Raw genomic sequence first — 15,997 nt, forward strand, 5'->3', positions numbered from 1 at the left:
TGAACTGGATGTTAAAGAATTGAGGGCTTCCCTGGTGGTCCAGTGGTTAAGACTCTGTGCTTCCAATGCAGGGGATGCGGGTTCCATCCCTGGTGGGCAAACCAAGAGCCCACATGCTACACTGCATGGCCAAAAAATAAAGAGAAGCAAGTTTAGGGGAAAAAAAATAAAAGATGCATTAAAAAAAATAGAATTAAGTCAGAGCTACATTGGGGTTTCCCTGGCTCTAAATAGACTCTCCTAGGCTGTGCTTCTGAAATATTCGCCCAGGGGTACATAGAGGGTTACCAGAGGGCACAGGAGGGCCCCCACAGTAAATATGATGAATCTTACCCAAGCATCAGTTCTACTGAAAAATTTAGAAGGGATACTTTTTTTCTTAAAATTAACGCACATATGATTCAGTGTAGAAGGAAAAGATTGCCGAACTTTAAAGGTAAAACACAGTTTTCTGATGAATGGCTGCTGTGCCCTACAGGGGTTTCCTTGGGGAGTGGATTTGTGGACTTCTCTCTTCCAAAGGGGCACATGATGGAAAGTTTGAGACAACACTGCTTGAAGAGCTGCCTCATGGGTGCTGGCTATGCAGACCCAAATCCTACAGAGTGAAAGGGGAGAGATCAAAGCATCCTAGGGCCCTGAGAAGCCCCCAGAGGGAGGCTGTAGTGGGTGGCTGTGCTGTGCTAGGAGCCTCTGCAGCTCTGGGCCACCCACCCCGGTGCCATGACCCATTTGAGTCACCGTGGCAGGACATCGTGGTGGAGCAGCGCTAGGAAGCGCGGGTACAAGGAGGTCCAGCCTAACGCCGCCCCTGCCCATTGCTCCCTGCAGGGGCGTGGGCTGCATCCATTACGAGATGGCCACAGGGAGGCCCCTCTTCCCCGGCTCCACTGTCAAGGAGGAGCTGCACCTCATCTTCCGACTCCTCGGTCAGTGTCCTGCCGCTCCCTCCCTCGCACCACCAGGGGGCGCCAGAACTCTGTCAAGCCCGGGTGCATATCCGGACTGGGAAGAGCAGCTCGCACCAGATCTCTACAGGGCGGGGGGGGGGGGGGGGGGGCGTCTAAGTCGCCCTCGGCCCTGGCCTCTCACCCCTTGCCACCCCTTCTCATCTCCCCAGGGACCCCCACGGAAGAGACGTGGCCTGGTGTGATGGCCCTGTCCGAGTTCCGAGCATACAACTTCCCCCAATACCTGCCCCAGCCACTCATCAGTCATGCTCCCAGGTAGCCCTTCCTCCCCACTCCTCCTCTCTGCCTGTGGGCCTGGCTGTCCCTCCCGGAGGTGGCTGTGAGCCCCTCCCGTCCCACCCCGCCCCCATACACCAGACTTGTGCCAGCTCCTTCCTCCCGCAGGTTGGACACTGATGGCATCAACCTCCTGACCGGCCTCCTCCTGGTGAGTGTGCTCCCACGCAGACCAGGGCCAGGCAGTCAGAGAGCTGAAGTCCCAAGATCCCAGCCCAGCCCTCCGTCCCACCTGCGTGCTGGCGTTCCCCACGTACCCTCCACCCACCGGGCCCGAGGGGAGTGCTGGCTTCCACAGACTTCAGCTCAAACCCCAATTCAGACCCTAGCTGTGTAGCTGTGGGCAAGTTACAGAGCTTTTCTGTGCCTCAGTTTCCTCAACTGCAAAGTAGAATGAATCATTCACATTTTGTAAGATGGTCTTGAGGATAAATTGAGGTTATGGAATACACTTAGAATGGTGCCTGTCTTGAATAAGCACACGATAAAGGGTAGTTGTTAGCATTACATGTTAATATTACTATTAAAGTTGTGATCTTAGATGCTTCAGCATCTGTATTTCCATCCCAAGAGGAGGTCATTCTCTGAAAGCCCCATTTCTGGTTTTCTCCTGGTGGCTGGAGATCTGAGACCCTGAGTTCTGAGACTGCCTTGGCTTGAGCGGGCAGCTGACCCAGGGGCTTCTCAGGTTAGACTCTGGCCCTTCCCTTCTTGGTCATATAACTTAGCATGGGGATAGCATTGCCCAGAGGGGTCCCTACAGTCCCCCACCCTCTGCTTTTCAGTACGAATCCAAGAGTCGCGTGTCAGCAGAGGCGGCCCTGAGGCACCCCTACTTCCGGTCTCTGGGGGAGCGTGTGCACCAGCTCGAAGACAGTGAGTGTGTAGGGGAGGTTGGGGGAAGGGGGCAGGGCCACCCCAGAACCAGAGAAAGTGAGCAGCTGGTGTGAGTGGAGGAGCCGGAACGAAGAGGCCAGAGGCCCTGGGTCTAGCTGAGTAGCCTGGCTGCCCCTCCTTGGGTTTTCGTTTGCAATGAGGGGAAGAAACCCTGTGGATCCAAGGTGCTGCCCGAAAGGCCCAGTTAGGTCCTCCTGGGCCAGTCCTAACTAAGGGGGTGCTTGATGGGTGTGGGGGCCTCAGGCTGCAGGGGCAGGGCCAGCTCCACTCAGCTCTCTCCTGGCCTTTTCCCTCTCTCACCCCAGCTGCTTCCATCTTCTCCCTGAAGGAGATCCAGCTCCAGAAGGACCCAGGCTACCGGGGCCTGGCCTTTCAGCAGCCAGGTAGGGGCTCATGCCTCCCCCACCTCCTCCTCTTATTAGAGGAGGCCAGGGCAGGCAGCTCCACCCTCTTGAGGAACAGAGATAGGGCCCAGCAGCCCCTCCTGCCGTGGGAATCAGCGTGGCCTCCCTGACATTGGCCTGTCTTCCGGGGGCCCGTGGGGAGCAGGGAAGGGACTGGTTTCCCTATCTCCTTGCCAGGCTTCCTCCTCCTGCGTTTCCCTCCTCAACCCCCACCCTAGACAGAACGCTGCATCTGACAGTAGCCCTGATGAAGGTGCACGCTTTTCCTGGTTCATTCTCTGTGCAAATTCTGAGCTCTCTGGCCTCCATCCTGGGAGAACTATACTTTGTTTCTAGACTAGCTGATGGCCTCAGACATGATAAGTGCTTTCCATGCAGTATCTCATTTAATCCTAAAGTACCCCTTGAAATTGGTACTATAAGTTAATGCTCCCCATTTCACAGGCAATGAGACTGAGCCTCTGGGAGGCTGAGGTACAATTTCACATAGCTAGTAAGTAGCAGAGATGGGATTTGAACCCAGGGCTGACCAGCTCCCAAGCACATGCTCTTGCTGGCTCTATCAGAGTAGCTCTGGAGGACGCCCGTCCCTCCTGATCTCAGGTGACCTTCGGCCCAGCCTTCTCCCTGCAGTCCCACATCTTTCCTTCCATTCTCCAGGGCGAGGGAAGAGCCGGCGGCAGAGCATCTTCTGAGCTATGCCCACCCTGCTGTGGCCCAAGGGACGAGAGGTCACACTGAGCACAATTGCGGCAGGATGGGGCCCGTGTGGCCTCGGAGGACTGAGGAGTGAGGGCTGACGGCCGGTCCAGAAGACCTCTCGGCAGCCCTGCTGGCCATGGCTGTTTCCTCTCCCTTCTTCCCACATGCCTCCCCAGTGGCCTTGGCCTGGACACCAGCCCCTCCATCACCTTCCTTGGGGCTGGGCATGAGCTGCTTCCCTGGGAGGAGGTAAGGGGACAGGGAGCGATCTCAGACACTTTCCCACCCTAAAGTGCTCAGACACCAGCATGGAACCCACATGGACAGAAGAATCTAGAGGCCGGGCAGAGCGCTATGCCTTGAACATGGGCACCACCATGCCTCCCCACCCGGGGTACCTGCCTGCCTCACCAGTTTGGTCGAGTCCCTTTCAGGCCCCTTGGAGCCCACACGTCTTTCCCCTTTTTCCCCCCCTGAGAGCAGGAAGCAACATGGCACCTTGTCTGGGTCCCTGGAATCCTGGGTGCCAACGTGTGTGCCAAAGCCCACCCCCACCTGAGGGGCGGGTATCCCCAGAGCAACAGAGGGACTTGTAGCCCCACCCCCTCTTCTCATCATCCCCCACTTGTTCCCATTCCCCACTCCTCGCCAGAGGCCCCGTATGCTGCTGGACACCCAGTTGAGTCCAGTGGTGGCCTGGTCCCGCCAGCTGCACTCCTGCCAGCTCAGCCGGGCCCGCCCATCTCCCCAGTCCGAATGGGATTGCCTTAAATTGGCAGGTGGTAGAGCACGCACTGCCCTTGGAGCTCTGACCCAAGCTGCTACCTCTCCACCCTTTCCCGAGAGTGGTTCCTGCTTATCATTCCTGAGCGCTGGTAAGCCAGCCCTGGGCCAGGGTCCCGAGGACGGTACCCAGATATGCAGGGTCACCCTGACGCTGGTGCCAGCTCCCTGGGGCTGGCACAGCCTCCCTTGTTCTCTCCTTCCCAGCCCCCGTGGCTCTGTCCTTGCTCCACCCTATCTGGGCACCAGCCTCCCCATGCCCCTGGCCTCCCCAGAGGGCGGTCACCAGAGAAAGGATCAGCACCGCAGTCTGAGGTACAGGAAGGTGGGACCGGAGGGGATAGACTTTGATCCCAAGCCCCAGGCCCCAGGGGACTGGGAGTGTTAGGGCCATGGCCCCACGAGAAGGCCCCGACCCCCACCCCTATGGAGCACACCTGTTCTATTCCCAAAGTCTCCTCAACACTTGGCTGAATCTTGGATGGCGAGGCCAAGGGGAGGCCAGGTCCCCTGCGCACCTGCCTCAGCCCGAGGAGCAGCCCTGGAGGGTCTTGGCTTCCCCACAAGTCCCTCCCCTCCTCCCCCACTGTACTGTGAATGTCCTGTGACTCAGCGCAAAGACAGATAATATATTTAATTCATGTTGTACAGAAAGGAGTGAGCAGTCTCATGCTGAAAAGCTGATTTTGACAGATTGATGCCAAAGATGGAGGACAGAAGGCCCTCTCCGGGCCTTCTGAGTGCAGGTGGGGCTTGCTTGTGTGTGTACATAAAGTGGAGAGAGAGTTTGGTTTGTGTGTGTCCCTGAACCCACCCTGGGCTATGGGCAGGGTGCCCTGCACCCTCCCTGCTGTATTCCGCATGCTGCTGCATTCAGAGCTGGAAGTCAGCTCTGGGTGGCCTGGGGTGGGAGCAGAAGAGACCTGGGACTCTGTGCTCGGGGTCCCAGCCGTGGCCCAAGTTGGTGCCTGAGGGGTGGGGCCAGCCAGGAGTCCTGGGGAAGGATCTGGGGTTCTGGCTGCTGTCGCTGACCCTTGTGCTCCCCGAACCAAGTGGCTCTCTGACCTATTAGGGGGGCAAGGAGGAAAGTTCAAGAGAGGGTTGACATGGGGGATGGTCAAGGCCAGGGCAGCAGAACTAGGATACAAACCTCCCTATAATTCTGGCCCAGCAGTAACTGCACAGACCTGACTCCCCTTCCCACTGCCCAGATGGCTTCTTACCTTGGGTCTGTCCATACCTCCTTTCACACACATCTCCCAGAGTTCTCAGCATCCTGCTCCATTTTCCATTTCAGTGTCCAGGTTTGTTCTCCCCAAGACCACCCTGAGAATGTCAGGCCCCAAACCTCCTGGCCTTACCTGACCAGTGGCCTTATGTCTGGCCATAAGAACTTTCCAGTTTGCTGGCACACTTGAGGAGGCTCATGCTGAGAGGTTGGGTGATGTCCCCCATGATGATGGAAGTAAAGAGTGATTCTCAGCATGGATTCTGCCAGCCTAGACCTCCTCACCTCTTAAAGGCAGCCAGTCACTAAACTGGAGAACAGTAAGGGCAGGGGCCAGGAGACACATTGGTGGGCATCTGAGTCCAGCCTTTTAGTTGAATGTGGGAGGAGGCTAGCCAAGACCTAAGGTTTTCTAAGCTCCCTACTGTGTGCCAGGCACTATGCCTCTCATTTAATCCTCACAACAACCCCCTTTCTCCCCACTTTGCAGGTGAGGACAGTAAGATTCTCAGGGGTTAGAGGACTTGCCTTGGGTCATGTAGCAAATTAGAATCCCAGGTCTGTCTGCCACTCCAGCCCGTGGTCTTCAAAGAGGAGGAGGAGTGAGGAGGGGAGGTGTAGACCAGGCAGAGCCCCAGGAGCCAGAGAAACACACAGCAGGGAAGGCCCCAGAGCAGACACTGCTTCGCTGGAGTGCCTCTTGACACCAGAGACCACCGTTGTATCATAGACAGCAGCACCTACCAGTTTACAGAGGCTTCTGCCCCTTTAAGAGCCCACTCCCCCAGGGAGGCTCACTTGGGTGGGGGGACTTTGGAGGTCTCTGTGGAGACATTAAGGCACTCTGAGCTTCTGCCCTAGAAAGCTTGGGGGTGTTCAGCTGGACAGGCTCCTACCAGCCCTTGTATGTATTTAGTGCTCAAGGAAAAATGATGTTTCTGGAGAAGGAAGCTGCAGGGGCGGAGTAATTGGTTATGAGCTGCTGGGGCAGAAGGGCTTCGAGGGTTGCCGTCGGGCTCTCCGGTGGCCAGACTGCCGCCACACAGGGCACATGTCCTGGAGCCCTCTGTTTCCTGGGCACCCCCAGCTTCATTCCCACATGCCTTATGGCTGGCTCTCACAAACAGCAGCCTGCCCCATATGCTGGAGTCCCTGGCCAAACCCTCCAGCCAGTCATTTCCCCCTCTGGCCTCACTTTTGCCATGGGCTCCTGGGATGGGTCAGGAGTGCCTGGGGCCCCCGACTGGGCCCACTCAGCGGGGTCGTTAGTGCTTTGCAGCAGCCCTGCAGCTGCCGGACAAAAGGTCCTATTTGAGGGTGACAGCAGCTCTCATGCTGGGCTCTGCCCCAGTCCTCTCCCACCCTGGTGGGACCTGAGGCTGGCTCTCCCCTGCCCCACCCTTCCTGTGGGCTCTCAGTCACCCTGTCCCTCTGGTCTGGGCCCAGTGGTCAGGGCTGATGCCCCACAGGCCACCGCTCTCTTTGCCCTGCTAGGCTACGTGGGCCAGCCCGGTGTGGGACACATGCCAGACCTCCTTTCCTTCCTCCTCAAAGCAGCTCAGCTCCTTTTGGGCCACCTTTCCACCTTCATCTTTGCTTAGACCCCTGCTTCCAGTCTTGACACTCCACAGCACCCCTTGAGCCCCTGTCTCCAGAGCAAATCATCAGCCCCATGAATTGGTCACATCCTGGCCCTGTGCTGGGTGCCAGGACAACGAGGTGCAAGACTCTCCACCCTTGCTTTCCGGCAGTGGGAGCTCAAACCTCCTGGCATTGATGGGCTTTCTCTCAGCAGATTTTTTTTTTATCAAGCACCCACTGTGTGCCAGGCACTGAGCTGGGCACTGAGGATGAGGCAAGATCGCCATGTCCCTGCTCTCACAGAGCTTACATTCTAGTGAAGGAGAAAGCATCACGCAAATAAATGTGACACATCAGGGGTCAAATGTGATAAAGCAGAATCAAGCAGAGTCAGGGGAGATGTGAGGGCACAGCGTGGGGGGCTGGCACACGGTATGGTCAGGGGCCTCACTGACAAGATTGGGGAGCAGTGACTGGTAAGGGGGGAGCCATGTGGACCCCCAAGGACAGAGTATTCCAGCAGAGGTCCTGAAAGGAGGGCGTTTGAGGATGAACAAGGAGGCAGCCAGTTTGGAGCACAGCATCCGGGCGGGGTGACAGGAAGGCTGGCTCTCGTGGAGTGGAGCAGTGGTCCTGCGCATTAGGTCCACCAGGGAGCATTTAAGAAGTACGGATGCCCGGCTAGAGCTCCAATGATTCACACGGATTTTCCAGCGGTGGGGCTATAGGCATCAGTAGTTTCTTAAAAGCTCCACAGTTGACCCCAACGCGTAGCCAGGGCTGAGAAGCACTCGCGTGGGGTGCTGTGGGGCATGGAAGGGACTCTGGATCTCGTTCTGAACGGCAAAGCCACTGACCTCTCTTTTTTAAAGGCTCAGAGAGACGAATAGGAGAAGTCAGCCCCCAGAGGAGGGTGCTGTGGGCGGAGGAGGGAAGGACGCCCCCCACCCCGCCCGACACACACACGTACAGGCAGTAGGAGGAGGCTGCAGCTGAGGGGCGCAGGAGGGGAGGAGGGGCCTCTTCTCAGGGGCGGTGCCCTGAGGTGGGGGCTGTCCTCGCACTCACCGTGAGGCACCTGAAACTCTGGGCAAGGTAGCTTGCTGGGCCACACAGAGCAAGGGAGAGTGTCAGAATTCAAACCCAAGTCTGCCTACCTGAGCAGTGCAGTGCTCGCACGATACCATCTGCCTCCCAGGTGGCTGTGGGCGGGCACAGGAGGCGCCACCTTACTGTCTGCTGGGTTCCCGGGAACTGGGAACAGCACCCTCAGCCTCCGGTCACCTACAGGCATGGCTGAGAGGTGACCAGCAGATCCCAGTGAGTTAGCTGAAAGTCACTGTGCCCACCCCACCACATGTGCCCTGCCATCACCCAGCCCCTCCTCGGGACCCTCCGGACCGCCCCACCACTTCAAAAGGCAGCGTTGAGCACCGGGGGCCCCAGTTCCTGTGCCAGAGCTGTGACCGGCGTCCTTTCTGATGGTCGGTGCCCAGCTCCGGAGAGCCGGCGCCAGCTCTCCTCAACAGGATGGACAGGGTGGGTGGGCGGCTCCAGAGGGATCGCAGATGCCGCTTAGCCACTTCCTTCTCTCTCCTGTCCCCGCTTTCCCTCTGCTACCCACTCTTTCTGCCCCTCACCTGTCCCTGCCTCTTGCTGGGGTTGCCCTGAGTAACACAAGTGCAGAGATCGATCATCTGGCCAGGCCTCTTCCCGAGGGAAGCCTCTCCTAGCTGTCCACCCCAGCCCCAAATCCCTGAGAAGCTCTCTTGATGCCAAGCGGCATCTCTGTCCTCCTGCACGCTTGTCCGTCTCATCCTGGTGATGTCAACACGAGGCATGGCGGTGCTATGGCAGCAGCTGTGTGAGCAAGCGGATCCAGCCAGAGTGGTGGATACAGGGCTCGGCCCTCTGGGACACAGTCAGCGGTCCTCCCTGCTCAAAGCTTCTAGCCCAGCCCCTCATCTTCCCGTCTCCTTCTGAGCTTCTCCCTCCCACATTCACTCGTTATTATTCATCTGAGACTTCCTGACTGCATGCCAGGCTCTGTTTCCACTATCTGGGATACACACTTGACCCTTAGACCCCTCTTGCAGGAGCTCAGAGCCTCAGCGTCAGTTAGGATGCGATTTTTGCTTCCCTCTCATGAGGTCTCAGTTTCTTGGGGGAAGGGGAGTTGTCCATTAGTCATTTTTTTTCAAATTTACCAAGGTTTTTTGTCTTTTCCTTTTTTTTTTTTTTTTTTTCAGACACAACAAAGACTTTTTATACCATCCATGTTTTCCCTGGAGGAGAGATCAGCTGGGTCCCGGGTCCCTGGGGAGGCATCTTGCACATCCAAGTCTCCAAAATCCATGAATCTGGATTCAAATCCTAGCTCTGCTGTTTACACAACAAATTTTATACCATCCATGTTTTCCCTGGAGGAGAGATCAGCTGGGTCCCGGGTCCCTGGGGAGGCATCTTGCACATCCAAGTCTCCAAAATCCATGAATCTGGATTCAAATCCTAGCTCTGCTGTTTGCAAGCTGTGTCACCTTGGGCATGTTTCTTAACCTCTCTGTGCCTCAGTTTCCTCCTCTGTAAAATGGAGTTGGTGACAACACCTTTTCCATGGGATTGTAGGGATTCATGAGAGAATTCCCGTGAGGGGCCTGACACGAGTGCTCAGTGAGCGGTAGCATGAATATCACTCTGCACATGCCCAGCCCCCTCTCCACCAGCAGAAATTCCATCGCCCTCCTTCCCCCAGGGATCCTAGTCCTGGCATTTAAGTTAGATCATACGTTTTCTTGTCTTGCATTCTTCACCCTTGATAAGATCTCAATTAGCAAGGATGTATTAAGCACATTCTACCTAAAAGATGTTGCAAGACTTTAAGATTACCTCATCCCACAGCTTTGTTTCCACAGAGTTTAAAATGTAGCTGGGGAAATAAACATGGAAAGAGAGTTTAGGATGAAAAGCACTGGGTCACAGGTATCACTCAGTGGATCAGCTGCCTTCTGAAGCAGTGAGCTCTCTGTCCCTAGAAGCAACCAAGCAGAGGCTGGGAGACCACTTGTTGGGAATTCCAGGGGCATGCACTGTTTCTGGTAAGTCCTACCAGGTTGCAGAGGAAGGAGCCGTCTTGGGATAGGCCAGATCTGCCCCTGGTCTGACCACGTTCCTTGGGTCTCTACTTTGCCAAGCAGTGCGGCAAGATACAGCCCACAGGTAAGAAGCATTCCTCACAGATGCCGAGAGGAATGTGGCCAGCCGTGGTTGCAGGCTTGCAAACACCCTTCCACCTGGGTTGCAGGATGCCTGGAGCATCCGACTGGGCCATTTGCTTTGAGGCCAGACTGCCTTGGCCTTTCGAGACCTGGGGCCGACTCTGGGGTGTGGGAATTCCTAAAGCTGGAGCTGATGAGGACAGGAGGGAGGGCTGCCTTGGAGCAGGGGGATGGGCCCAGTACGTTTCATGCCTTGAGGTGATGAAGTTTACCCCCAACCACCTGTGATTCTACACCTCTGGCTAAGTGTTCTACTCAGTAATGGAATTGACTGCCCAGCTTTAGGGTACCAGAGGAGAGGGAAAGGTTGGAATTTCCAAGCAATAGAGGCAGTGCCGTGTGGAGGTCAAGAGCAGAGCTCTAGTGCCTTGGCTCGAATCCTGGCTCCATCACTTCCTAATTGTGGGATCACATAAAATGGCTTCTCCGTGCCTCAGTTTCCCCATATGTAGAATGGGGTGATCATAGGATTAGTGTGAAGATTAGATGAGTTAATACATGGAAAGTGCTCAGAATTTATTGGACACGTAGAAAAGCATCGCCTAAGTGTTGGCTGTTGTTTTGTTGCCTGTTTTGTTGCCTAGGGTGGAAGCAGGCATCACTCTCTCAACGGGGGAAGGGTTGTAGGGGACACAACAGTGAATAAAACCCCTCTTGTCCAGGGGAACCCACCCATCCTCCCAAACTGCCACCAGAGTTTCAGAATTCTGATGTCCCTTATCCTAACAGATGTATGTTAGGCAAGGTACTGTGAACTTAACAAACATTATTTAAATTAAAAAAGAATTTTTTTTAATTTAACAGACTTTTTTTTTTAATGAACACACCATTTTACTCCAAATTAATTTAAAGAAATAGTAAGAGGTTTACAACAGTTGGGGACAGAGATCGTCACAGTGACACTTATACACAGTAGAAAGATGGAAGCAACATAAATATCTCACAAGAGAAGTATAAATACATGTTTTTCCATCCATTACATAGCTAGCGTGGAAACATTTGTATCTCACTTTCTTCTCAAAGCCTATTTCAACTCATGGGAAACTGCTTATGACATTCTTATGAAAATTATTTACAACATAATTATGTTATGACATAGGTGAAATACACTGGTTGTAAAAATACGCAGTATGTAAAAGTATGTAAAATATATAGTCCTCATTTTGTATTTATACAAGTATTCATGATAAAACAACTAGAAGTATGTATACAGATGAGTGATTATCACTTTCTCCATCATGAATTTCTCCATTTTCTCAGTTTTTCACAATGAACATGGGTTATCTTTATGGTCAATGAAAAGGACAACAAAAGCCATTATTATGATTAGATTGTCTCTATCAGTTGGGTTTCCATGGCTCTAGAGTTTTTACTCCCATTTCCCCTGATGTACATGTCTGGAGAGATGCTCACAGAGAGGATGGCTCTGTGTTCCCATGACCAGGGCTGGTCCCTCCTGGTCACCGCCCACTGCGAGGAGGATCCATGGGGACCACATTGGCTCTGGGCTTGGAGGGGCCCCTAACAGACATTTATTAAAAATCTCCTTGGTCCAAATCACTCTGTGAAGCACTAAAGATTCAGAATTAGTAAACAGTTCTCTTTCCTCAAGGAACTCACTGGCTGGTCAGGGAGAGAGAAGCCAATTGCAGAAATGTTGACAGTAATGGGCTGTTATCTGCATGTGCATCTGCGAGATGCAGATAATCCCAGAGGGTGTGAGCAGCCTGCCCAGGCGGCTTGTCACTTGCCTGCCTCCCCACCCCTTCCTCAACCTCTGCCTACCTATCAGTCTTGCAAGCCTCAGAAAGTGAGGTGGACCTCTAGGCTTCATAGTTCATATTAGTGAATGAAAATGAATTAACATAGAAATGAAACCTCTGATACGTTAGGAACCTGCTGGAACCCACCTCTGCAAGTCCTTCCCTTCCTTGCCTGCACCAGTGAGCACCCCCAGGTGACGCTCTACTTTGAGCTTAGACCTCTCTAGACACAGTGCCATTTAGTCACGTGGTAAAGCCGGTCTTGTTTCTAGGTGTTTCCATACTCCTTCAACCCCCATTCCCACCCCCCGAATACTCAAAAGAATGTGGCCCTGGGCTGCAGAGGAGCTCCTAGAGGCCTCAAGACATCCTGTTGACTGTCCCACTGTCATCTCTAAGGGGCTGTGCCCATCCCCAGCAAGTGCCCCAGCCCTCTGTGTCCCAGCCCTGACCCTCCTCTCTCTCCGGTCCCGTACCTGACCACCCACTGCACACTCCTCGCTCCTGCTAGCACACCAAGGACCACCTTTCCCCGAAGGTGCCTCTTCCTTCAAGCCTTCGTACCTCTGCCCGGACATCCCCTCCCACCTCCTGCAGCAGCTCAGTCAGACTCTGGGCCTCGGGCAGGTGGTGGGACTCAGTGCTCCTGTCCCTACAGTGATGGGGTTGGGGGGTGCAGATGCCCTCAGGGTGTCCTCCCTGCTCCTGATTTTACATCAACCTGTCTGTTCTCACTTTAGGGTTTTGTGGGAGCCATTTTCCTCTCTCCTTTCAAGCATGCCTCAAACCCTCCTCCAGGAAGGCTTCCCTGATCAACTCCTTGAGCACTATGTGCTCAGTTCTGTTGGCACCAAATAGGCGTACACCAATGCTGATGCAAGGGCTTCATGGGGACCTTAGCCCCTCATAACCTCCATTTCCCAAAAGGCTACCCAAATATACACGACCTGAGGAAAAACAGAGAGCCTAGCATGGAAGTGTGACCTCCAGGTAAGTTTTCCAATAACTGCCCCCACCACCGGCTGCACTCCACCCCATCCTAGCCGCCACCACCACCCCCAGCCCGACTGCCTAGAAATTCTCACAGCCTGTGGTCTGCGCTCATGTATCCAGGTTTCCAACGTGTTAGGTCTCTTCTCTGGGTTCAGGTTGCAAGCTGCCTGGGTTGTAGAGGGCCATGTCCTCTTGAGTGTGCCTCCCCCAGGCATGCCATCCCACTCCCCAATTGCTTTGTTAGGATAATGACACCAGTTGGTGACCAAGTAATGTATTTATAGTTATTGAGGTGCTTTCATGCATGGTAGCCCATTTTGCTCTGAAAACACCCTGTGTGGTAGGGCATGTGGGATGACCCCATTCAATGGATGTGGAAACTGAGGCCCTGGGAGGTTTAACACCTTGCACATAGTTAATTAAGTGACAAAGCAAGGCCTCCCACCAGGTATGCCTACCTGCCTCACTGCCCTGTGTGGACTGCTTTGTTTGCCAGCTCAGGTTTTAATCCGTTCCTGTGTCAGGGCTGTTGAGCAGGGACCCCCAGGGCTGACGGGGGAGCCAGAATAAGCAGATTTGACTTCTAATCTGACTCACCCAGCTGCTTCAGAATGCAGCCAAAATGGGGGAATTTGGTCCTGCTTCCACTCCCCTTCCCCTCTTCCACAGCTGCTTTGGCATCCTCTTGCCTCCCTCTGGACCCCTCCCTCCCCACCTCCAACTTTGAGAGCCGTGGGGTGGGGTCCCAGGAGGATGTGAGCCTATGGACAGGCGGGATGTTTTTCCTACTCTGCATTGTTCTGCCCATGCCCATTGTGTGGGCTGAGAGCAGGACGTCACCAAGTCGCCTGGCAAACTTTCAGCAGAGCTGGGGAACATTTCCGGAGGGAACTGACCCATTATGAATGGCTGAAGCTTTTTACAAGCTTTGGCATTTCTTTGGATCGGTCGGACTTGGGGAGCCAGGGAAAGGAAAGACTTGAAGACTTCCGGTTCCTGGCAGCCAACGGCAAGGCTGAAGGTCCCAGGGACCTTGGCAGACCTGAGGTTTGCCAACACCTAACCCCAGCTTGGGATGGCTCACACCTGAGGGTAGGAATGGACCTAGTCACCTTGAAAAGCTTCACTGTGCTCACCCAAGGGGAAATGCAAGGTCAGAACTGTTTTAAAGCTGTTCCGTGTTTGCTGTGGGGTGAGTAATGCTCAGTGTTTTCAACTCACAGCTCTTCCTTCCCAGGGGAGGCATTTATTTATGCATCGCTCTTTACCACTAGACTGGGTGTGCCTTCAGAGCGGTTTCTGGATGCCAGGTGCTTTGCATCAGTTTTCTCATGGTTTGATTGAATCCTGGCAGCAAGAGGATTAGAGGCAGGTATGGTACGCCGTTTCTTACAGATGCGGAAACTGAGTCTCACAAAAGTTAGGAATTAGTTCCAGCCCACACAGCTACTTTATGGCAGAGCTGGGATTTGAACTTAGGTCTGTGACGCTCCACAGTCTGCGATCTGCAGTAGGATTTCTCAAACATTCACTTGCATAAGAGTTGACTGGAGTGCTAGCTAAGAATGCAGATTTTTGGGCCCTGCATTCTCCCCAATTCTAATTCAATAAATCAGGGTGGGGCAGGAAATCTGCATTTTTGCCAAATCACAGGGGATTCTGAAGCACTTGAGCCACAGGTTGAGAAACACTGCCTTGGGGGTTGGTCTCTGTTTTATGATTTTAGCCAAGAGAGCAGCATCCTGGACTAAAAACAGAGGCGCAGCCCCAGGCCCCTGCTGAGACCTCAGGAGGTGGCCCTGTCCCCTCACTTGTCCCTGCCTATGTGTGAAACCCAGGAGAAGCAGCCTGGAGCCTCGGAAGACAAAGGGAACCCGTCTGCAGCATAGAAAATTCTCCCATCACCCTTTATAATATTTGAAACACACAAGATAGGAAACTGAGCAACAAAGTCAGAATAAAGGGGCCCTCGTTCACCCCTCAGACTTTTATGGACCCCTGCTGTGGGAAAGGGCTAGGGACAGACTCCTCTGAAATTCTGAGGTGGCAAGTACAGCTGGATGCGTCAGGAACCTCCTGCTTCAGAGTTACCTGGGGGTTTGCTAAGATGCAGAGTCCTGGGGCCCATCCCAGACTTCCATAGCCAGAATCCCTGGGGGGTAAACTCTAGGTGAACTCATTTTGCTTTAAATGTGTTCCCCAGACAATTCTGAAGCAAATAGAGGTTTGAGAACTGGTGGCCAGAGGGCCTGGGAAGGAAAGGAATTCCCGAAGCTGAGGACCCCAGGAGGTCCCCAAAGCTACAGCCTGGGTGGGAATCCCTGGGGTGCAGCTGTGGACTAGTGAAAGAGGTGCCACATTTAGTGTGTGGAATTCTGGGTTTGAACCCTGGCTTGGCCACTCTGCACTCCTGGGCAAGTGACAACCTCCCTGAGCTCAACTCCTCACAGGTCAAATGAGGATAATCCGGTCCACCTCTGCTCCTGGCTGTGAAGACCCAGTGAGCACACAGTGGGCACTGAATGGACAGCAGCAGGTGAGCGGAGGAAGAAGCTGATTCTAAGTCTTCAGGCAGTGCTGACAGGACTCCCAACAGCATCCAGCTGCCACAGACCCACTTCACTGTTGGAGAACCAAGGGCTGGGTTGGGCGATGGGGTTAGAATTCAGAATCATGACTTGTGGACTCTGATGGAGTGGCCTGGGACACCCTCAGAGGGTCAGAAGCCCTGAAGCCCTGAAGCCCTGTGGTCTGAAGGACCCTGAAGCCCAGGTCGTGTCCGGAGGGCTGTTTCCACCACTCCACTCCCCTGTCCGTCCACTCCCCAAACCCTCAATTTCACACCAAGAATCACACCATAAGCATGGGCTCTGAGAGGTCAGCCCAGGGGCCCTTCCCCGTATGAGCCTCACTGCTACTCAGTCTTGTTTCCCTGGAGTTGCCTCTGTTGAGCTGGGGGGACGTAACCGTTCTCCTCCTCCTTCCCATCACCCCTGGGTGCCTCCAAGGACCCCTATCCCCTCTCCCTCTCAGGAAGCCCAGGGGTCATCCTCAGGCCACCTGCTAACTCCCTCCGGGAAAAAGATCTGAGAAACCAATTCACACCCAGTGGGTGCACTAAGCA

General features: G+C 54.4%; 1 protein-coding gene across 2 annotated transcripts in view; it reads left to right on the forward strand.

The window, feature by feature from the left end:
• The window catches only part of CDK18 (cyclin dependent kinase 18), an 8,322-nt gene extending 4,988 nt beyond the window's left edge, over window positions 1–3,334 (forward strand). For both annotated transcript variants that reach the window (XM_007470685.1, XM_007470686.1), the window contains exons 10-15: window positions 832–929; window positions 1,121–1,226; window positions 1,356–1,398; window positions 2,033–2,123; window positions 2,450–2,527; window positions 3,209–3,334. In XM_007470685.1, the coding sequence (XP_007470747.1) occupies window positions 832–929; window positions 1,121–1,226; window positions 1,356–1,398; window positions 2,033–2,123; window positions 2,450–2,527; window positions 3,209–3,243 (451 nt within the window). In that variant the 3' untranslated portion in view covers window positions 3,244–3,334. The remainder of the gene's footprint in view (window positions 1–831; window positions 930–1,120; window positions 1,227–1,355; window positions 1,399–2,032; window positions 2,124–2,449; window positions 2,528–3,208) is intronic.
• Window positions 3,335–15,997: the final 12,663 nt, after the last annotated feature.

Source organism: Lipotes vexillifer, unplaced genomic scaffold, assembly GCF_000442215.2.
Source record: "Lipotes vexillifer unplaced genomic scaffold, Lipotes_vexillifer_v1.1 scaffold1122, whole genome shotgun sequence".
NCBI classification, from domain to species: Eukaryota; Metazoa; Chordata; class Mammalia; order Artiodactyla; family Lipotidae; genus Lipotes; species Lipotes vexillifer.